This window comes from Dasypus novemcinctus, chromosome 11 (assembly GCF_030445035.2).
Source record: "Dasypus novemcinctus isolate mDasNov1 chromosome 11, mDasNov1.1.hap2, whole genome shotgun sequence".
NCBI lineage: Eukaryota > Metazoa > Chordata > Mammalia > Cingulata > Dasypodidae > Dasypus > Dasypus novemcinctus.
The window spans coordinates 56554338-56577907 of NC_080683.1; the positions used below are offsets into that span (position 1 = coordinate 56554338).

At 36.0% G+C, this 23570-nt stretch overlaps 1 protein-coding gene across 1 annotated transcript in view; it reads right to left on the bottom strand.

The window, feature by feature from the left end:
- The window catches only part of ME1 (malic enzyme 1), a 238350-nt gene that overhangs the window by 46576 nt on the left and 168204 nt on the right, over window positions 1–23570 (bottom strand). The window contains exon 7 of the mRNA XM_023589983.3: window positions 12222–12331. Coding sequence (XP_023445751.1) covers window positions 12222–12331 — 110 coding nt within the window. The remainder of the gene's footprint in view (window positions 1–12221; window positions 12332–23570) is intronic.

Consider the following 23570-nt stretch of genomic DNA (forward strand, 5'->3'; position numbering starts at 1 on the left):
TGAAGAGCTGAGTGCCTGTGTGGCGAGCCGAGTGTCTGTGCAGTGAGCCAGTGCCCTTGCGGCAAGCTAGGGCCCATGTGGTGAGCTGAGTACCTGCACAGAGAGCCAGTGCCTGTTCAAGTAAGTCACGTAGCAAAGATGATGATGCAACAAAAGAGAGATGAGGGGGAGAGTCAACATGAAGCACAGCAGAAACCAGAAACTGAGGCGGCACAGCTAACAGGGAACATTTCTCCATATAAGAGGTCCCCAGGATCAAATCCCGGAGAATCCTGGAGCACAAAAAATGAGAAGACCAAACGAGAAATAGATACAGAAGATCACACAGCGAATGGATACGGAGAGCAAAAACAGCAGGGTGGGGGGAGGAGGGGAATGGGAGTAAATAAATAAATAAAATCTTCACAAAAAAAAGATGACTAATAACTTAATGCCACTGCGGAGATTGGCTGAGGTGAATACTCTGCTGTGGATCTGCAGGGCCTCCCTGTGTTCAAGTGCTCCTGACCTTGCTTTGGTAACCTGCTTCAGATTTTCTCTTCTCTGGACTTTAATTCTGATATAATCTCGGTCTTTACCTCTGAATTCCTGGTCTTGGCTCATAGAAACTCTAACCCTGATTCCTCACACCTCAGTTTGTTTGAGGATTTGGATTTACCATTCTTTTTCTTAATTTGAAATCTGAATGCTACTACTTCTACCATAACCAGTCATAATTATGAAGAAATGGTCTTTAACATCTATAAAGAAATTTCAAAAAAGACACACAACATTAAAAGATAGAGAATATTAAAGAAAGGCAAGTGTAGGTCTGTTTCATAGTTTACTTGATGATATTTTGGACACCACTGCAAAATGATTACTGACTTAAAGGTGTTGATCTATAAAGCCTAAGCTTTCTGTCATTGTACACGTTATCTTGAAGTTAGGATCACAGCACATTAAAATTAGGATGTCATCCGACAGCTGGCATTTGCAAATCTTACCTGTGGGAAATTTCAGGTAACTTTCTGAAATCCTTCAACTATTCACTTTTCAAGAATACTAAACAAAAATTAATTAAAAAACAAAGCAAAATTAAATAACAAGCATCACTGCCATGAATGTTGGCACTAAAATAACAAAAGATTTTGGGAAACGCAAGATTCAACCATCTACTTTAGTGTGTCTCAAAAGATAAAAACATTTTAAATACATTATTTTAAAATACATTACATTAATAGTTATACCATACTAAAGAATTTAAGTATGATGAATTTTTAAAAGTATATTTATAAAGTACATTTCAGTTGATAGGTATTTTCACAAACATTATCTATTTTGTCCACAACATAAACCCTATGAGAGAAACATCATCCATCTCACATTTAAATTTTTCTTTTACTACCTCACACCCAGGGACAGTCAACTTTATTCCACTTTGGCTACCTTCCTGTTAAAGCTTATCTTAAATCTCATGTGATTCCTCAGAAGTAATCCTTCTTTGAAGTAGTACTATATTAGAATGGTCTAAATCTCTTAGGTCTTCAGTTATCTTGTTCAATTATCCTCATTATATACTTATTCTTCAACCTTATGAAAATGTTTAAACCCTTTCCCCCTACATATCAGCAACTTGTAACTTCATTTCCTTCCTTATCCCCAGGTTAATGCCATGGGGACTCCTTTGTCCCATTCCTTTTTTTGCACAAATACCTGCAAGGATAAATGCAACTGTCCATCTTGGCCTTGCCTACTCCTAAGCTGTTGAATTCTAGGTGCTCAGCCTGATGCCATGATCCATTTATGGTATTCAATAAAAACTGGGTCTATCCACTGACTTGTGTTTCATACTCAATTGACTTTTAATTCTTCACAACCATTCTTTCAGACCTTCTTTATTCTCCTCAAATATCTGATTCTATCTCTTATTTAAAAAAACAAACAAAAAAAACAGGAACCATTTACAATTTTTTGTCACATTTGAGAAAACTAAATTCAGAGTGGTTAAGTAAATTGATCAAAACCTACAGCTAGTAAGGAGTAAAGCAAATCTTTCTCCAGAATCCATGTTCTTAACCTCTACATGTTACAAGGACTCTCATTTCTTCTTTCTCAATTACGGTCCCACCATTCTCCCAATTCTTCAAGGCAAAAAACCTATAATTTGTCCTGGGCTCTTTGTTCACATTCACCTGCAACAACCAATCAGTCAACTGTCAAATTCTCCGTCTCCACTGGCACCATCATCATGTACATGGATTACATCGATAGCTTTCAAATTTGCTCCCATTCAGTCTGTTCTCTACACTGTCAACAAGCTGAGTGATCTTTCCAAAATGCAAAGCCACCTTGGCCAACCAAACGCTTTAGTTCAGCTTTTAACAATACTTTCAAACTCAATCCTTTAGACCAGGGTTTAGCAAATTCTTTCCATATAGGGTTAGGCAAGTAAATACCTTAGGCTTAGCTGTCTATACCATTTCCATGCAGGGCTTAACTCTGCCACTGCAGTGTGAAAGCAGCCACAGAGAATACACAAACAAATGGGCATGACTGTGGGATTTTTGGTGGCAGTTTTATTGAGATACATTCATACAATCCAAAAGTGTACAATCAACAGCTCTCAGTATAATCACAGAGTTGTGAATTCATCACAAATTTAGAACGTTTTTATTAATCCCAAAAGAAAAACCCATACCCCTTAGCAGTCACCTCTCAATCTCTCTATCCTTCCCCAGCCCTACATAACCACTAATCTAATTCTGTCTCTATAAATTTATATTAAAATTTTATACAAATGAAATCATATCATATGTAGTTCATTTTGTCTAGTTTCTTTCACTCAGCAGGCTTTAAAAAATTATTATAAATTTTATTAATTAGAAAAGTTGTAGGTTTACACAAAAATCATGTAAAAACACAAATTCCCATATATTCCTGTATTATTGACACTTAACATGGATGGGTGGCATCTTTGTTACAACTGATGAAAGAATATTACAATATTACTGGTAATGATAGTCCATAGTTCATATTAGGTATATTTTCCCCCTTATATCATCCTATTATTAGCACCTTGTAATACTGCTATAAATTTGTCATAGTTCCTGAAAAAACATTCTAATATTAGTACATTAGCCAAAGTCATCACTCACAATAAGGTTTACTGTGTTAAACAGTCCCATGTTTTATCCTCTAGCTTTCCTTCTAGTAACATGTATGAACCAAAATTTCCTATTTCCTATTCACACGCAAAATTCATGCTGTTAATTACTTTTCACAATAATGTGCTAACATGTCCTTTATCCAAACCTTTACAATCAAACTATTTAGAAATCATGCACAAATTAAAAATCAGCTTCCTATTCTCTACCCCTACTCTCTACCCTCTCCTGGTACCTAGATTCTAAATTCATGAGCTTGCATATTATAATTAGTTCATATAAGTGAGATCATATAGTATTTGTCCTTTTGTGTCTGGCTTATTTCACTCAACATAATGTCCTCAAGGTTCATCCACTTTGTCAGATGCATCAGGACTTCATTCCTTCTTACAGCTGAATAATATTTCATTGTACGTATATACTACATTTTGTTTATCCATTTATTAGTTGAGGGACATGTGGGTTGCTTATATCTTTTGGCAATTGTGAATAATGCTGCTATGAAGTTTGGTGTGTAAATGTCTGTTTGCATTCCAGCTTTCAATTCTTCAGGGTATATATATATAGTAATGAGATTGCTAGATCATATGGCAATTCTATACTTAGCTTCCTGAGGAACTGCCAAACTGTCTTCGATAGCAGCTGTATTAATTTTATATCCCTACCAGCAATGAGTGAGTGTTCCTATTTCTCCACCTTCTCTCCAACACCTGTGGTTTTCTGTTTTAATAGTGGCTACTCAAGTAGGTGTGAAATGATATCTCACTGTCGTTTTGATTCGCATTTCCCTAAAAGCTAGTGATGATGAACATATTTTCATATGCTTTTGTGTCATTTGTATTTCCCTCTTTGGAAAAATGTCTATTCAAGTCTTTTGCCCATTTTTAACTGGATCGTTTGTTTCTTTATTGTTGAGTTGTATGATTTCTTTATATAAAATGGTATTAAGTCCTCTCTGGACTTTGAAACTGGTTTCCAGTTTCTCCCATTGAGTAGGATGCCTTTCAATTTCTTGACAAAGTCCTGTAAAGCACCAAAGTTTTTAATTTTGAGGCAGTCCCATTTATCTATTTTTCTTTCTTTCATTGCTTATGTTTTGGTAATAAAGTCAAAGGAACCATAGCTTGCCATAAGATGTGAAGCTGCATTTTTCCTACATTTTCCTCTAGAAGTTTTTCGGTCCGGCCTCTTATATTTAGGTCTTTGATCCATTTTGAGTTAAGTTTTGTATAAGGTATGAGATATGAATCCTCTTCTATTCTGTTGGATATCCAGTTCTTCCAGCACCATTTGTTGAAGAGACTATTTTGTCCCAGTTGAGGAGACTTGGTAGCCTTATCAAATATCAATTGACTATAAATATGAGGGTTTATTTCTGAACTCTCAATTCAATTCCATTTGTCAGTATATCCTATCTTTATGCCAGTACCATGCTGTTTTGACCACTGTAGCTTTGCAACATGCTTTAAAGTCAGAAAGTGTGAGTCTTTCAACATACTTGGTGTCTGGTCTTAGAGTATGTCTATTGGGATTTATTCTGTTTGGAGTATGCTGTACTTCTTGGGAATGTATGTTTGCATCTTTCATAAGAGTTGGGAAATTTTCCATCATTATTTTCTCAATTATTCTTTCTACAACTTTTCTTTTTCCTTTCTTTTCCTTCTGGGACATGAATGACAAGTATGTTTGTGTGCCTCATTCTCTCATTCAGTTCTCTGAGACTCTTCAATTTTTTCCATTCTTTATCTGTTCTTCTGTCTGTAAAATTTTGTATATCCTATTTTTTTTCTTCACTGATTCTTTATTCTGCCTGTTCAAATCTGCTATTGCCTGCCTTTAGTGTATTTTCTTAATGCATGCTTTTAAAAAAATTATATTAAAATAGGGCAATGGTCTGACCAAAAAAAAAAAAAAGCCTCATGGAATACTACTAAGCATTAATTACTTAAATTAATAAATAGTATTAAGTTTAACTTTACTTACAGGATGTTAAAACCTTAGAACTAAAGTTTTCCCCAGTAAAAAAGATTAATGGAAATACTGTGCTTTTTAGACTTGATACTTTCTGCTTCTAAAGGTGGTTTACACATACACACACACAAAGATTCAACAAATTACTTTTATTTTGGGATATTTCCACATTTTAGCATTTAGTGGTCCTGAACAGCAAAGTGGAAAAATGCAGCAATTTGTTAGGAAGTCAAGCCCAGCAATTTCAGGGGTCTGCTGTGCACACCGAGTTGTTTCTTAACCCCTGCGGAGGATCATGAGAGGCAGCAGCATGGAAACCAAAGTTACCTCCTGAATTCAAGGTTGATTTTGTTCCAGTTGCCAGATTCCAAACTACATTCAAATGGATTGCAAGGATGACCAAATGAGAGCCCTGTTTGTTCAAAACTCCAATTGTTAAAAGCAAAAGGAATTACAAGAAAAGGAAACCATTCAGAGGGATTGTGTATACTCAGACGTGTCTCTATGTGACCTTTCTCCAAGTTTAAACACAAAGGACTTTGAGAGCTGGCAGGTCTGAGTAACCCTGATGACTGTTCTTTTTTTTTTTTTTTTTTTTAAAGATTTATTTTTTATTTATTTCTATCCCCTTTTCCTCCATTGTCTGCTCTCTCTCTCCATCCATTGTGTGTTCTTCTGCGTCCACCTGCATTATCCGACGGCACGAGGAAACTGCATCTCCTTTTTGTTGTGTTGTCTTGCTGTGTCAGCTCTCCGTGTGTGCGGTGCCACTCCGGGGCAGGCTGCCCTTTTTTCATGCAGGGCAGCTCTCCTTGCAGGGTGCACCCCTTGCACGTGGGGGTACCCTACACAGGGACGCCCCTGCATGGCATGGCACTCCTTGTGTGCCGCAGCACTGCATGTGGGCCAGCTTAGCACATGGGTCAGGAGGCCCTGGGGACCAAACCCTGGACCCTCCATATGGCAGACAGACACTCTATCAGTTGAGCCACGTCTGCTTCAAAACCAGAGCACCCGTCTCCCACACAGGAGGTTCCGGGTTCAGTTCCCAGTGCCTCCTAAAGAAAAGATGAGCAGACAGAGAAAGCACACAATGAATGGACACAGAGAGCAAACAGGGAGCACAAACAGTGGGGCCACGGGGTGGGGGGATAAATAAATTAAATAAATCTTCGAAAAAAAACTGGAGCTAAAAAATGCATCAGAGGACAGCAGAGGGAGGCAGTGCTGAAGACTCAATTTTCATTTCCCGGAATTGTGAAAAATAAAGCAATGTGATTCCAAAACAAAATGAGGGATATCAGATACTCTTTTCAACCTTACCTGATGGATTGTAACCAAAACAAGGAAAAGTCATAGAAAGTTTCGGGTGGTGATGGTACAGGAAGGGGCTTCAGGAGGAGGAATAGAAAAGCAGCACCCTAATAAATTAGGGGGGTGGGGGAAGAGATGGGGAAAGCCCTGAAGGAATTTCTCACCAAAGGCCAATTTCAGAGGGGAGAAGGGGGTTACAATCTATTCTTCAGCCAAGGTGGGAATGGAGGAAAGGGAGGAAAGAATGAAGGCTTGGAAGGGTGGAGCCATTTAACACTTAAAAAAAAAAAAAGAAACTGGGGGGGGTAGGGCACAAAGCACCCATACATCCAGCAACAGTCAAACAGGATGAGACCTGAAACCTTCACATCTATTCTAATAAGCTACCCCAATCTGGATAGCTGTTAAGAGAGGGAGGGAAAGAAGGAGGTAGGGGAAAGCAATGGGAGAAAAAGGAGAGCTCCCAGGCCATGTAATCAGTGACAAGGAGAGTGTATGATATTGTCTTTTCACAACTGAATTACATGGGCCCCACCAGTTAGGATGAGAATCATTATTTTCTAGATCCCAGAAGTTCAACTTCATGGGCAGTGGCTACATTTGACAGTATGAATGGATACAGCTCAACTTATGTATTTCAAATGGCCAAAAAATTAGCATCATTCACAGTATCTTAAAATAAAATGCCTTTGTATGGGAGCTTCCTTTCTAGTACTTTGAGGTCTATGAGATATATTTAGAAAATTTACTATTGTTGAAAATGAACACGGCTTAAATTAAATGGAGAAGGGGGAGAGCTAGTGGTTTTTCTTTTTGATTAATTGCTGTAATATTGTCTTTCAGGTAGTTGAAGGAGTTTACTATTTTCTTTTACATCATTAGGCACCAAAGCTCTTGCAGGATAACTTTGATGCTATATGAATTCTACCATTTTGATAGCACTGATATAGGTCTTGATTCCACCACTCCATTAGAACTATTAACTCCATTCATATTAATTTTTGTTACAAGTTTTCCAAAAGGGGTGCTTCTTGGTATTTAGGCCCACATTCTATTTTAAGACTGTGTATTTGGTTTACACACATTGTTCTTAGAGGCCCAATTATCATCCATGTCCATCTTGTAAGTGTTATGTCTTCATCATATTCTAGACCCAGCTAACAGTGCTATCTCTTCCTTCTTTCTGGCCCTGAGTTCTTCCAACAGTTGGAAATTGAGAGAAACTTTTTCTCCCAAGCCTGAGGCGGAGACCATCTTGCATTGCTCCTCTAGTGTATTTTTAATCTCTTCTATGGTGTCTTTCATACCCATAAATTGTTATGTTTCTTTTCAAACTGTCAAATTCTTCTTTATGCTCACACAGTGTTTTAATATCTCTTTAGTCATATTTTCCTTTATCTCCTTAAATTGACTTATGAAATTTGTTTGAACATCTTCAATTAGCTGTTCTAAATTCTGTGCTTCCTCTGACTTTTTAATTTCTTCCTTTGATTGGGCCATATATTCCTGTTCTTTTTAGCATGGCTTGCAGGTTTTTGCTGCTGTCTAGGCATATGATTATCTTGATGAGTTTACTCTGAAGGTCAGTTTCTCTATCTTGTCTAGGGCATTATTGTTGATGGGTTTTGTGTCAAGGCTCTTCTTCGACACTTGGTGCAACTTATTCTAGATCTTTAGAATTGACGGTGTTTATGTTATCAGATTTATTCAACTCTTCTACACTGGATTTTTGCCCTGGGTATGCAGTATCATTCTTAAGATTCCTCTGTTTGTGCAAATGTTTCATCCTAGGAGAAAGCTTCCTTCCCACTGTACCTTCTCTGGGAATCTTGATCTGTTCTGTTTTGTTTTTTTTTTTCTTTGCCTCTATAGTCTTATTTTGGTTGTTGTTACCATCCTTTCATTTCCTCTAGCTGCTTTTGCCTGGATGGCAAATACTGGGAGGAGGGTCACCTAATTCAGAATTTCACAGGCAAAACAGGGCCAGGGATCCATGAATGGTACAGACCAGATCTAAAGGGCCATGGGGAAAGGGTTCATGAAAGATACCAAAAAGCCTTTTTGTTGGCTACTTGAAGCTATGCTTTTTTGGCCTGTCTAGCAGATGGCACTCTTGAGCAAACTGTTCCCCCAAGCCCTTATGAAGGAGTATGTCTTAAAACCTCATATCAGCCCTGCCCCTCTTGGGGCCACATTGAAATAATAGCCATAGCAGTCCCTGTCCAAACAGAAGTTCCAAGTCAGGAGCCAGCAATCTAAATTAGTCAGTCAAAAGCTCTGGCCAGTACACAGTTGTGGCCATACACACCCCACTCCCTTCCTGGGGAAGAGCGCTTCCAAGTCCTTCTTGGTCTGCAGCAGCCAACCAGGGACTGGACCTGAAGCTGTTCACCTCAAGGGTAGGGGATGGGTGCAGGCTGCTGCAATGGAAGGAGTCATTCACAGTTTTTTATCACAGTTTCTCAGTCTCTTCGTTCTGCTTTTCCCTGGATACTATACAGTGCTCCCCTGACCTCCTGATCCCCAGAATAGCTGCTCCAGACAGTTCCTGCCTACCTACCAGCTGTTTCCCAGAGGAGTAGTGGATCCTGGAGCTTTCTCCTCCATCATCTTCCCAGAAGTTCTCTTGCATGACTTTGTTTTAATAGAACCTGATTTAGAAATACAGATGGTGGGCCAGATTTGGCCTACAAGCTGTAGTTTACCAAACCCTGCATTAGACATACTACATTCATTCATTCCACTAATATTAGGTGCCTGCTATGGTCTAGAAACTGTATTAATCTCAAGGGATATAATGATAAGCAAAACAGCCAAGTTCCCTGGACTCACAGAACTTAAATCTTTTGTGCAGAAGGAGAGATTAATTTTTAAATTACATAAATAAATATAATTGTGGCTATAGTAACACAAGGGAAAATAAAAAGTGTTGTGAAAGCCTGTAATAGGTATATGTGACCCAGACACAGGGATTTCCTGAGAATGTCATTAAGTCATGATTGAGTCAAGATTTTAAGATGGGGGAAGTAGACATGACTCAACAGATAGAGCATCTGCCCACCATATAGGAGGTCCAAGGGTTCGATACCCAGGGCCTGCCTCTTGGTTCATGTGGTGAGGTGGTCCATGTGCAGTGCTGCTGTGTGCAAGGAGTGCCGGCCCACTCACGGATGCTCCCAGGTAAGGGATGCCCCCAGGTAAGGGTGCTCCCTGCACAAGGAGTGGCCTCTGCACTAGGAGAGCTGCCCCGCACAAAACCACAGCTTGCCCAGGAATAGTGCCACACGCACGGAGAGCTGACAAAGCAAGATGATGCAACAAAAAGAGACACAGATCCCTAGTGCCGGTTGGTAAGAATTCAGGCAGACACAGAAGAACACACAGTGAATGGACAGAGAGAGCAGACAATGTGGGGTGGTGGGGAGAGAAATAAATCTTTAAAAAAATATATTTAAAGATGGGAGAATAGAATATTCTAGGAAAAAGGATCACTATGTAGATAAACCTTTTAGTAGGAAGGAGCCTTGCTCATTTCAGGAATTGGGAAAGGATGCTCTAGCTAGAATGACAAAAATAATGACTAAGAGAGGCAGGGTTCAGACTATGCATTGTGGACCACACTCAGAATTTTAATATTTACCCTATGTGCAATAGAAAACAAAGTATTGGAAGGGGTACTATAACTAGATTTTTATAGCAAAAAGAAAACTAAGTCTTGATTTGCCACTGAATCTTCAGCACTTAGATGAGTATCTGGTAAATCATAGAAATACTAACAGAGTACATGTGAGGAAAAGAGTGAGTAAAGGGTAGTTACTTAGGAAAATGTTAGGGGAGATATGATGGAAACTTGCACTAGCATGAAGGAGAGATGTCTATGGAAGATGCAGATATATAGAATAGGAAATCAGGAGGATTTGGTGATAGGAGGGGAGAGTCGAGAAAAAGATGTCAGATATTCACTGAGAAGGAGAACACTAGAGGAGGCCCAGGTTTGGTTAGGAAATAACAGATTTTAGTTAGGTTGAGTATGAGATATCTTTGAGATATTCAAGAGGAGATTCTAAGTAAACACTGGGTATATGGATCTGGAATTCAAAGAAGACTGAGTGAGAGATATAAATCTGATAATGGAACTTGTGACTTCTACATATACAATGAAGACAACAAAAGAGCTTAGAGGATTGGGGAATGAACTATGGACTAGAGTGGACTTATGGTATTCTACTATAAATTTATTGTAATTCTAGCAATGGAAGAAATTAGAACACTGATGTGGAGGTAGTGGCCACTGGAGGCTTTGAGGGCAATGTGAGGGAAAAACAGGTATAATAAAGGGGCATTTTCAGGACTTGGGAATTGTCCTGAAGGACATTGCAATGACAGATATAGGCCATTATAGATCTTCCCATAACTTACAGAATTGGTTGGGAGAGAGTATAAACTACAATGTAAACTATAATCCATGCTCAGTGCTATGCCCCAAAATGTTTTTATCAATTGCAGTGAATATACCACACTAATGAAGGATATTGTTTATGTGGGAAAATGTGGGGGGTGGGGGGAATGGGGTATATTGGAATCTTTACTGTTTTTTATGTAACATTTATGTAATGTAAGTATCTTTAAAATATATATATAAATTTTTAAAAAAGAGTCTAAGAACAAGTCTTCTTCTGTTGTTTAATAGTTGGGAAAGGTTAAACTAGCAAAAAAATAAGAAGAGCAGTCAACAAGGTAGGAAGAAAGCCACAGAGTGTTGTGACATAGAAGACAGTAAAAGAGTGTGTTTCAGGGAGGAGGCTGAGGTCAACAATGTCAAATGCTACCAAGAATTCAAAACACCAAAAAGTGCCCATTGGAATTGGTGAAATGGAAGCCATCTGCGAGCTTATTTTAAGTTGCTAGAACTCATTATGGTCTTCCCCTTATGACCTCTGCCCATGATTTTTCCTCTAACTCTGTCCTTAATAGAATAGGATACTGGCATTGGACACAGGATTGAGTAGGTGTGGATCTAGAGAGGGTTAAAAAAGAAGTGCTTGTCCTGATTATCTATTTGGATGTGGTTAAAAGTAGAAATTTTAGATTGTATATATGTTACTAGAATGAAAATTATAAGTAACTACAACATAGGCCTGTACAACACAATGAACCATAATATAAACCATGGACTACAGCTAATAGTACAATTATTAACAATATTCTAACAAAGGTACCACACTAATGCAAGGTATTAATAATGGGGGGAGTATAAAAGGGAACTCAGTATTTTCTGTATGATTTGTCTGTACAACTTCTCTAGTAAAAAAAATATTAAAATAAGGAAGTGCTTATAGAGAAAGATACAGGCAGTTTAGATAAAGGCAGGTAGTCAAGCATCTACAATCAAACACAAATACTAAAATGTGGTATACTATGCATACAGGCAGCTCTTGTTGGGGTGAAGCTTATAAATTGTGGCTGATTGAATCAAGGCTGAAGACAGAAGTATATATATCTCTATTATTAAACACTGAATAATAACATTTTCATGCATTTCATTCTTTGTTTAGCTGTAATCACTACGGATTTTATCTGATTTCTGAATGTTTTCTGCTAGTCACAGATAATAAGATATATCCTAGAGTCACATAACATTTTTCTCAAACATATGATATTAAATGAGAAGTAACTGTGTGACAGCATAATTCCAAGCATTTAGTAATGCTTACTGAATCAGAATTATTATACAATCATGAAATAATTCAGGATAAGTTCTTGATCCATATGCAGTAAAAATTTAATTACCTTGAATATCATCATTGAATGTGCAATACTGGTATTGATACCTCCTCAGGAGACGAAATGCATTCACATTGGCAAAATCTTCAAACTGAATAAGGCAATTCATGCCATACCTATGGGATAAAAAATTCAAATTAAAAGAGGCTAATGAAATAACAGTTAAGAAGCCTTTAAAAAATAGCCCACAGGAAAGGCATAAATTATCTTCTATTAAAAAGTACTGTCTTGCTCTAGTTAGTATAAACATGTAATGCAATGTCTATTCAGCCAATGTTACTGCATGCTTACTATAGGAAGGGCAGTATAGTGGTATTGTGAAATAATACAAAGATGACCAAAGATATGGTCCCAATCCTCAAGGAATTTACAATTTAGTAAAAACAAAAATCCTAAGAAATAAATGAAAAGTAATAAAGAATTGTAGGTATTCAGAGGACAGACTTCATTTCCAGCTGAAACAAATGACTAGTGAACTAAGTTTTATCAATAGTTATGATTACAAAGGTAGACATTCAGGGTTTTACAGGCTGAGGAAATGGAAGCAGCAAAATAATGGAGGTAAAAGGTGGAGACAGACAAATGGTTTAAAAAAATGGCAAGAAGTCCTTATTTGTCTATAATGTAGGGCTACATGTAGCCTAAGGTACAGTGAAAGACAAGGTCAGAATTTTATTTTGGAAACCCTAAAGTCCAGCTTGGGACTCTGGCTTTTATTCTACAGCAGTGGCCAAACAATGAAGAGCCATCACGTTTTGAAGTATATAAGGATGGACTTTTATTTCTGAAATAAATGATCTTACTTATCTATTCCTTTATTCATATTACCATCCATCCATCTATCCACTCAAGGCAAAGGGCACTAACATTATTGATTACCCAGGTATCTGAGAGTTGCCAGAGAAAGACATTTAGCTGTGAAGATCTTGATAGTATACATTTATGGTCTCCAACCACAGCTAGACTCTCAACCACAGTGATTCCTTTTAGTTTTCCTTGCTCAGGTTCCACTTCTATTATACTCAACAGCTATTCCTAACTTTCCCCAATCCCTTTAAATACTGACCACTTCACTTTGCTCCTACTTATTGGCATAATGAGAACATAATTCATGATCTCCCTCAACTGTTCACCATTCCCATATCCATCCTTAGCTATATTTCCCAAACATCAGAGAATAAGGTATTTATTTTTATTATTTTTCAAGGCAACTTATCTGCTGGTGTCCACATTCCCATACCTCCTTGCTCACACTTCATACCGCTCTTGCTCATACTTATAACTCCCTCTGGACAGGTTCCTTCTTCTCAACCAATAAATAAAACCAAGTCTCTAGTATCAGAAGGAAAAAAATCCTCCCTTGATCTTATGTCTTTCCTATTTTTATTTCATCTTTTTGAAAGAATAATTGACAGTTTATCTCTTATTTACTGCTCAATCACTCAATGTACCTTCTGCCCTCACAACTCTACTAAATTTGCTTTTCTAAAGTCAAAATAATATCTCCTTACTGAAAATCCAATGAATATTGTTTAAATAATTAATTTACTAGAACTCTTTGATGTATTTCTACTGATGCTGTTTACCTTTTTCTTGAAATTCTATTCTCTAGGCTTCTTAACATATTAGAGCTTTCTGTGCCTTTTCCTAAACCATGACTCCGCACGTGGGTAACAGCATATACATACACACACATACACATTTACATTTCCTGGTGTAATCTCAATAGGCTCCTGATTTCCTTCACCAATTTTACATCTCTAGTCCACTCCTGTGAATTTCACCCTTGTATATCTCATGGCCTGGAGGATAATTTTCCTTGAATATCCCACGGTACCTCAAACTGAAAAGTCCAAAAGAGAATGCATTATATTCTCATAATATCGATAAGCACATAATAAGTAGTTGCTGGACGAACCTAATTTACAGATATTTTCTCTTTTAACCTCTGGGTACAATTTTATAGGTAAGGGAAACCTCAGACAGCTAATAAACTGCGGAAGGGAATTTGCAGTTAGCGCTGCCTGATCATAAACTCTACCATGTCTTTTCTGGGATATAACACACTGAGGATACAAAATGAATAATTTACCTTTGAATCGAAAAAATATTTACTTCTGTTAAAGTCTTGATAAAATACTTTATTAACAAAAGCAGAGCCAAATGGAAATATTAAAAAAATGTCTATTAACTAAGGCATTCTGCCACCCACTCCCATCCTACTTCTGCCAAAGCAACTAAAGTCTTGGAAAAAGGAATTGTGAACAACAGGAATGATTTCATCAATATAAGCCTGAGTGGAAAAAGAGAAAAGGGCAATTTAGAAAGTAACACAATGCCCTTATGAATGAGAATTAAGTAAATAGGCTGAAGTTTAGAAGAAAAAGTATGCTTGAATTTAACGTAAACTAGAAGTTTATAGAATAATCTGGCGTGAAGGAGGAATTTGGATTAGGGATGGAAAAATGCAGTCATGCTTTTTTTTTCAAATAAATGTTATTTATAATGGAAAAACAAAGCAGAAAAGATACAACTCTTGGTGTACCCTGGCCAAGAGAAACACTTGATTTGGAAATATGTAGCAAAATTTTGAAGATGAAGAAGGAAAAAGCAAGCCTTTAATTTGTTCTCAAGAGTGTGGGTGGGTGGCAAATGAGAATCATTAGGGCCCATAAAGTAGCTGTTTAGCAGACTTCTGCTTGCCTCAACTGAAAATCTTTTGTCTCTAAACTATATTCTCTTATCCCTACCCCTTAAAACAGCTCCTATATTGCTTTCCACAGAATTTTCACCATGGAGTATCATTTCTCCTATATATGGTGATAATATGGATAAGAGATTAATTAATTACTAACTATAAAATGCTTTCATGCAATATACACATATTATAAAATTATGACCACACTCTGACCTTACACAATAGTAATATAGTAAATGGAAAAAAGTGAAGAAAGTGTCAATAGTAAACAACAATAAGAAAGAGAACTGGGTGAAAGGATTTGCTAGGTGGAAAAGTTAATTTCATGATATGAAAAATGAGCATAATTGTCAACCTAAAGGTAATCTCTGATAAAATTTGCCTCTAATACCATTAGCATGAAATAACAGAATATAGTGGTTGTAAATATGCTTATAAAAATGAGGTCATTCCTTTAAAAATAAAGTTTAAATACAGAAAAACACACTTTTTAGGCAAAATAAATAATAATAAATTCTTATAATATTTATTTATTATCTACTATGTACCAAGCACAGGTATTTTACATGTATTCCCTCACTTAAAATTGAGAGGTCTTAAATCATTTAACACTATGAAATAGATATAATTACTGTCTCTGTTTTATAGATATGGAAACAGAGACAGAGGAAATTAAATAACTTGCTCAAAGTCACAAAGATAATAAATGAGGGGTCTAGAATTACAACCCAAGCAAGTCTGTACTTGGAATTTATTAAAATGCTCTCCACATGCTTATCACTGAGGGGTTTGAAAGCTGTTTGCTCAATTTTTTCCTCAACTTTGCTGTCCTAAATTGTCTGATTTCCATAGTAAAGAGCCTGCAGGAGGTAATTTCTACCTCTAAAATTCTACTAGATCATGATTCTAATCTGTAATGGAAAGTAGAATACTTCATTTTCTACTTAGCACTTATTTTATTTCCTCTCTTAGCCTATTTCATGTGGCCTAACTTGGTCCAATGATTTATTTATGACTTTGAAACAATGTTTACTTCATTTTTATAATTATAAGAGCAATGCCTATTCATTGTAGAAAATTTGGAAAATAAGAAAAATAGAAAGAAGAAAATAAAAATCTTTATCAGTTCCCCAACCAGAATAAAGAGTGTTAACAAAATGCTAAACTTCTTTCCTTCTTTTTTCTATGTATAATATACTTAAGTAATAATTACAGCAATATAGACATTTTCATAAATACTCCCTATATTTTAACATACACAGATCAAACATATTGAGAACTTTGGCCAGGCAGTGTTCCAGAGCCTGCCAATTCACTAAAACACATTACTTAGTAGTTTACTAACTTCATTATTTAGCCCTACAACAGAATGCTGTAGCAAGCATACTTAAAAATAGAATAGTATAATGAGTCCCCATGCACCCATCATCCAGCTTCCACAATTATAACATTTTTCCACAATTGTTCCAACTAATCTCCCATCCCCACTTCATTTTTGCTTTTCAATGAAATATTTGAAAGTAAATCCCAGAAATGACAGCATTTCATCCATAAAAACTTATTGAAAAATTTTTAATTGTTCCGAAAAGGGAAAAAGAAAAAGATTTATTGTTTAAAGTAAGCTTTAAGTTTATAATTAATCATTTTTTTATTACAGTGTAGGTTATTATCTATACCTTTAAGTAGTACCAATTTCTAAGACTAAAATTAAGGTGTCATCTCACTAAAAAGTACTGTAAAACTTGCTCAGAATAACTGGAGGAAAAGTCATTATAAATTAGTGAGAAGACTGAACAGTCCTTAGGGGCTCATTTTACTACAAACCAACAGTTAACACAAAGCTATTAAGCAGAGGCCCAGGTTTTTCACAGTGGCCCAGCCTCTCCAAAGTAAAGTCTATCTCTTCAACACTTAAGCCAACATCTTTTATTTCCAGATCAAATCTCATATTTAAACTCAATCATTTTAATAGAAATTTCAAAACAAACACAGAATCCCAATGCTCAACTTCACCATTTTGGGGTTGGGGTGGGGTAAGAGCAAAAATTTTTACACATCGGAGGTCAAAAGATTGAAGTAGTTATCTTCTATTTCCTTTTATAAACTCTTAACATTCAGTTAATTACCATGACTTGTCATTTCTACTATCAAAGCATTCTTATGTCCAAATAAATCACTCTTGTTCCTTCCAGGACTACAGAAATATCCTAATTGGTTTTGCTGCTTCTAGCCTGCAGGATTTATATTTCTATGTTACCCTTTCATCTGGATTATCTATCACTGAATTCCAGTGTGAGTCCTTGCTCCACTAGGCTAATACCTTCATTGTCTCTCCAAAATATACCATAGCCATCTCCTTTCCATTTCTTTTTGAATGGCCTGCCATTAAAAAATCATACTTTTGATGGATGTGTCCCAAATCTACTTTTTTCTTGAAACTTTCTTAACTTTTTCAGCCCAAGTGAATTTTGATTCTTTGAACTCGTTGCAAATATTTGTCCTACTTATTTTGGTTCTAAAACCGCTAGTGTGTATGTGACTTTTCAACTAGATTAAAAGGTTTCTGAAAGCCTAAAACTTCTTTCGAGTAACATTAATTTGGCATAGGGATCATAATGTGAACATAATATGAAATCAATAAATTTTTGTTTCATTAAGAATAACTGATTGCTTAATAATCTTCACTACTGACATCTTCTACTATCAGTTGTTTTGAAAGGGTTGCATCAGAGTAGACTACTCCCTGTATTCACAACACACATACCAGAAGTCTAGGTTGTTTTGTATGTTTTCACACTGGTTCAAAGAAATTATAATCCTATTATCTGAGTAGAAAATGTGGCTTTTATTCCAAAATTACTGTTTAGCAAGAAACAAAATCAATTTCCTTTTATGTTAATTTTTAGAGTCACTATTAAGTAGGGAGATAAGCTTTCAATAGCTGTAGGGTCTATTAATAAACAAAAAAGTGTCTAATCAAAACAAGACTAAAATTAAACATTTAGTACATGAGACACTAACACATTTTTCTGTTTTGTTGAAATTTGACTGAATTTCCTGGGAAATTCTTGGATGTAAGTAATCATTACTTTAATAATTTTTTTTTTTCATAATTAAATGCCCCCTCTTTAAAATATTTGTTTTAAAGTTACTTAAAAAAAGAATTCATATGGAATGGACATTTTTCCCCCCTCAGCATTTAAAATATCTTGCCCTTATATATTCTTCCTTTCCTTCCTTTCCTTTCTCTCAATGTCCTTTTGGAAAAGATAATATTAATTATTTGCTCGGAAGACTTTCTACAATAGTCCACTAAATCTTTTTTTTTCTCTTTTCTTTAGTCCATTAAATCTTTAAAGGAAATAATTTTTAGTTCAAATAAATGGAATGAGAAAAATTCCCTTATGAATTTTAAAGAATACCCACCAGAATATGTATTACTAGGAGGAAGTTAATGGTCTAAACGTTCTACTGCCAAGATTCTGAAACTGTACTACTGCCAAGATATTACATTCTGAAATACTTTTCTCTATGACCCTAATCCTATTCTAGCAGCTCTTCCACTAACTCTTTCTCCAGCACATATTCTCCATTCTGGTCCTACCAAAACAACTAGTTCATATTTTTTGAACTTCACCTGATAGGCCTGGCTATCTTCTAGACTCTCTCGACCCCTTCTCCACCCTCACTGAATAACTCCCACACAAGAGAAGTAGTGGTTGAGAAACTACAGAAAAGTAGAAATCTGTGGAGTGTTTGCCTGAGACTTCTCTGATGTTCCCTTCTTCCCCCAACCTTTGACAGTATTTCTACCAGGGTGAGGTAGACCCTGAAAGCCAACTGCTTTGCCGCCAGAGGAGGCTGAGTTAACACTCACACCCAAGAGCAACTAGAAAAACTTGCTGTTCTCCTAGCTTGAAGTTGTGGTCCTGGTTGGGACAAGTGGCAGACCAGCAGACTAGCTGGGGATAAAACATGAGATCCAGGAGCAAGACACCACAGATGGGCTTAAAAGCTCTCCATGTAGCCCAGGCAGATATGAAAGGGTTGGCAAAGAGTTCTTAGATTCAACACCAAAAGCACAATGCACAACATTAAAAAAAAAAAAAGTAATAATTGGACTTCATTAAATTAAAAATGTTTACACTTTAAAAGATAACCATTGAGTGGTAAGTGACAGTATACACATTTCAAAGTCCAGAGAACTGTAAAACACATATAAACACATTGTTTACATGAACCTTTATATAAACAATGGACTTCAGAAATAATTTATGAATCAGTATTGGTTCATCAATTGTAACAAATGTACCACACCAACACAAAATGTTAGTAACAGAGGAAACTGTGTGGGGGTGAGGATATATGGGAATTCTGTGCTTTCTGCTCCATTTTTCTGTAAGCCTAAAACTGCTTTAAAAACAGTCTAGTAAAAAAAACAGACGTTTAGAAAACGGAAAGACATGAAAGAATTTATAAATCTATTTCTGACAAAGGACTTATATAAAAAATATATAAACCTTGAGGATATTATGTTGTATGAAATAAACCAGACACAAATGGATATATATTGTATGATCTCACTAATATGAACTAAAATAAGCAAACTCATAGAATTAGAATCTAGAATATAGGTTAGGAGGGGATAGACTAGGAGTAGAGAATGAGGAGTTGAGGCTTAATCTGTACAGAATTTCTAATTAGGTAGATTGTATGTGTTTGGAAATGGATAGAGGGGATGGTAGCACATTATTGTGAGAATAACAGCGCTAATTTTGTGTGTGAATGTGGTTGAAAGGGAAATTTGGGGAGGATAAACAGACTATATAACACAGTTAATCCTGCTGTGGACAATGACTGTGGTTGATAGTACAACTATAGGAATGGTCTTTCACGAACTAGAACAAGTATATCTCACTATTACAAGATGTTAATAACAGAGTGGTATATGGGAAAAATATATCTACTGCAAACTATAAACTATAGATAGCAGCAATATTTTAATATTTTTCATTAATTATAACAGAGGTACATGCTAAGTGTCAACATAGGCAGATATATGGGAATGTATTTTTATATGACTTTTATGTGGAATTACACCTTCTCTAATTAAGAAAATAATTACAATCATTTAAAATATATATTATGCTAAGTGCAAGAAAGCAGACACAACATACTACATATGGTATGATTTCATTTGTATAAAATATAAATATAAATCCATCTATAGAGACAGAATTAGATTAGTGGTTATGTAGGGCTGGGGAAGGATAGAGGGATTGATTGAGAGGTGACTACTAAGGAATATGGGGTTTTTCTCTGTGGAGTAATGAAAATGCTCTAAAATTGATTGTGGTGATGAATGCACAACTCTGTGATTACCCTGAGAGCCACTGATTGTACACTTTGGATGGACTATATGGTGTGTGAATATATCTCAATAAAACTGCTTAAATACATATATATAAAAACTCTTGCAACTCAATAATAAGACAATCTAAGAATGAGCAAAGGATTTCGACAGACATTTCATTAAAGACATACAAATGCATAATAAAAAAATGAAAAGATAGTCAAGACCAATATTCATTAGGAAAATGAAAATTAACACCATTAGGAAATACCAATGCCCAACCTATAGAATGACCACAATAAAAAGATAAACAATATCAAGTACTGGTGAATATGTGGAGAAACAAATTCTCATAACAGTTGGTAGGAATGAAAAAAAAAATGGTAGAGCCACTTTGAAAAAGTTTAGCAGTTTCTTAAAATGTTACACATAAACTTACCATATGACCCATCAGTTACACTTGTTGGAAACTATCGGAGGGAAAGGAATAGGGCCAAGAAAAAGACACAATGGGTTGTCTATCTACTTTTCTTTTTTAAATAAAACTATAAGCCAGGCATTTGTAGAATTTTTGATAAACTAAATTTAATAATTGAAAGCCTGTGCATTTCTAATCCTCATAAACAAAGGAAATAATACAATCATAAAGAAAATTGTAATAGATTAAAGGTTAAAATCTTCCTGAATACCAGAAGAAGATGCTAGTGGGAACTCAGTCAGTCTCACCATTAACTTCTAGCCACCTTAAAAATCCCCCTACTCTTTCTCTAGAACAGTTCTGTAAAGAATATCATAGTATTAGACAACTCCCTGGTTCTATCATAGTTCCCTTATTATTTCAAAAGGTTGACAATTAATTTCATAAGTAATAGATTAACATAAGAAAGAAGACAGAAGGCAGATTAGCCTCAGATACTGAACGGTCTTTCCGTAGTTTTAAAATTTTGATTTATCGCTGATTTCCCTAAAAGCACACGTTATTTAAACAAACTTATAAAATAAATTGGTAAACTGAGTACTGTGAACACCTTTAAATGTAAATGGAAAGGGCACTGGCGACAGTACATTCCACCTGTCAGGGAAAGGAAAAAGGAGGCAAAAAGAAGCAAAACAAAGTAAAATGGGGGAGTGGAGTCAATTTCTGAAAGCCTGAAAGGTACATTAACTATTTCTATTCCTTATATTTACGATGATGTTCTTAATGTAACAAGGAAACTCTTTTGTTTGCTTTATTTTAAAAAAAAACTAACGTTATTAAAAGCTAGTAAAATCAATTTTATGCTTATAAATTCTAACTTTTTAAATAAACTTAGTAGAGACACAAACTTTGTGCTAGCAACTAAGTACCCCAAGTCAAATATCAGTCAATAATCTGGTGCTTGTAATGGCTCTTTTGCTACTTTCCTATTTTCTAAGCAGGTCTTTAGAAAGTAAAGTTTTAACGTTTAGAAAGTGCTCTCATACAGCTCCTGATGTGTCACACCAAACAGCAGCAGATGACCTATCATTATGTGCAGAAGCAGCAAAACCTTGTGGTTTCAATATGTGCAGAGGAATCAGTGCCTTCTCAGTTCTATTCCTGGATCTACTACTTACTTGGTTCTGTGGCTTTGAGCTTGTGACAATTTATCTGTAGTTAAAAAGGAATCCCCACAATATGGTTTGCCTTCAGTGTTTAGGACACACTGTAGTTGGGCTATAAATTTATAATGTTTTCTAAGAGAAATCTGGGAACAGATATAGATAGTAAACAGTACACAGGGTACCTTATCATTTATACAGATTTATTTTAGAATTATGCCCTGGAGAATAATGCATATCAGTTTTTACTTCATGACTTTTCTCTACCTATAGTTAACTCTGGTTTGACTCCTAAAGATTTAGAGAGACGAGTTCTAAATTCATTTTGTGACACAAGCATCTTGCATCATATAATAAAAGAAAGCCACATAAGGGATATCTTGTTCCAGTTTGAACCAGCCTGGTCACTATGAAATACTAAGTAGTGGAACACACAGAAGTTAGCAAATTCAGTTCTGCCTAACTACTGAAAGAATCTACTTTTTTAATGATTAATACCACATATAATAGTAAGTATAAATAGCTATTCAAAAAGCTAACAAAAATACCACCCATAAAATTAACATGTAAAAACTACAGAAAATTTACTTTTGTAGCATGTTAAAATCAGACAAAAACTTATTATAGTGACTAATCATTATATCTGACACTTACTACATCCCAGGTGCTGTACTCCATACTTAACAGGAATTATCTCATATAGTTCTCTCAGCAACCCCATGAGGAAAATACTGTTATTATCCCATTTTCCAGTTGAGAAAACTGGAACTCAGAAAGATTAAGGGCTACAGCTGAATTCATACTGCTAATAAATGCTAGCTAGAGCCTGGGCTGAACCACAGGGCCCATGGCTTTAATCACTATGTATACTGTCTCCCATAGTCAGTGTGATCAAGTCAACGAAGTAAATAGTAAATTTAAGGAATTGAAATGATAAAACAAGACAGGTATACTTTTGTCATAAAGCTAGCAAGATAGCACTTGTATGCATTCAACATATGAGGTACTTTTTGTTTTTGGAAAGAGATTTTTCATTTTTTATTATGGTAACATGTATATGATATAAAAATGCCATTTTCATCATTTTAGTATACAATTGAGTGGCATTAATTACATTTACAATGTTTTTTTTTTTTTTTTTAATTTTTTTATTTTTTATTGACTTTGTAATAATATTACATTAAAAATATATATGTGAGGTCCCATTCAACCCCACCCCCCCACCCCCCCTCTCCCCCCCCCCAACAACACTCGTTCCCATCATCATGACACATCCATTGGATTTGGTAAGTACATCTTTGGGCACCTCTGCACCTCATATACATTGGTTCACATCATGGCCCATACTCTCCTCTATTCCATCATGTAGGCCCTGTGAGGATTTACAATGTCCGGTGATTACCTCTGAAGCACCATCCAGGGCAGCTCCATGTCCCGAAGACGCCTCCACCTCTCATCTCTTCCTGCCTTTCCCCATACCCTTTGTCCATTATGTCCACTTTTCCCAATCCAATGCCACCTCTTCTATGTGGACACTGGATTGGTTGTGTCCATTGCACCTTTATGTCAAGAGGAGGCTCAGATTCCACCTGGATGCTGGATGCAATCCTCCCATTTTCAGTTGTAATCACTCTAGGCTCCATGGTGTGGTGGTTGTCCTTCTTCACCTCCATCTTAGCTGAGTGTGGTAAGTCCAATAAATCAGATTGTAGGTGCTGGAGTC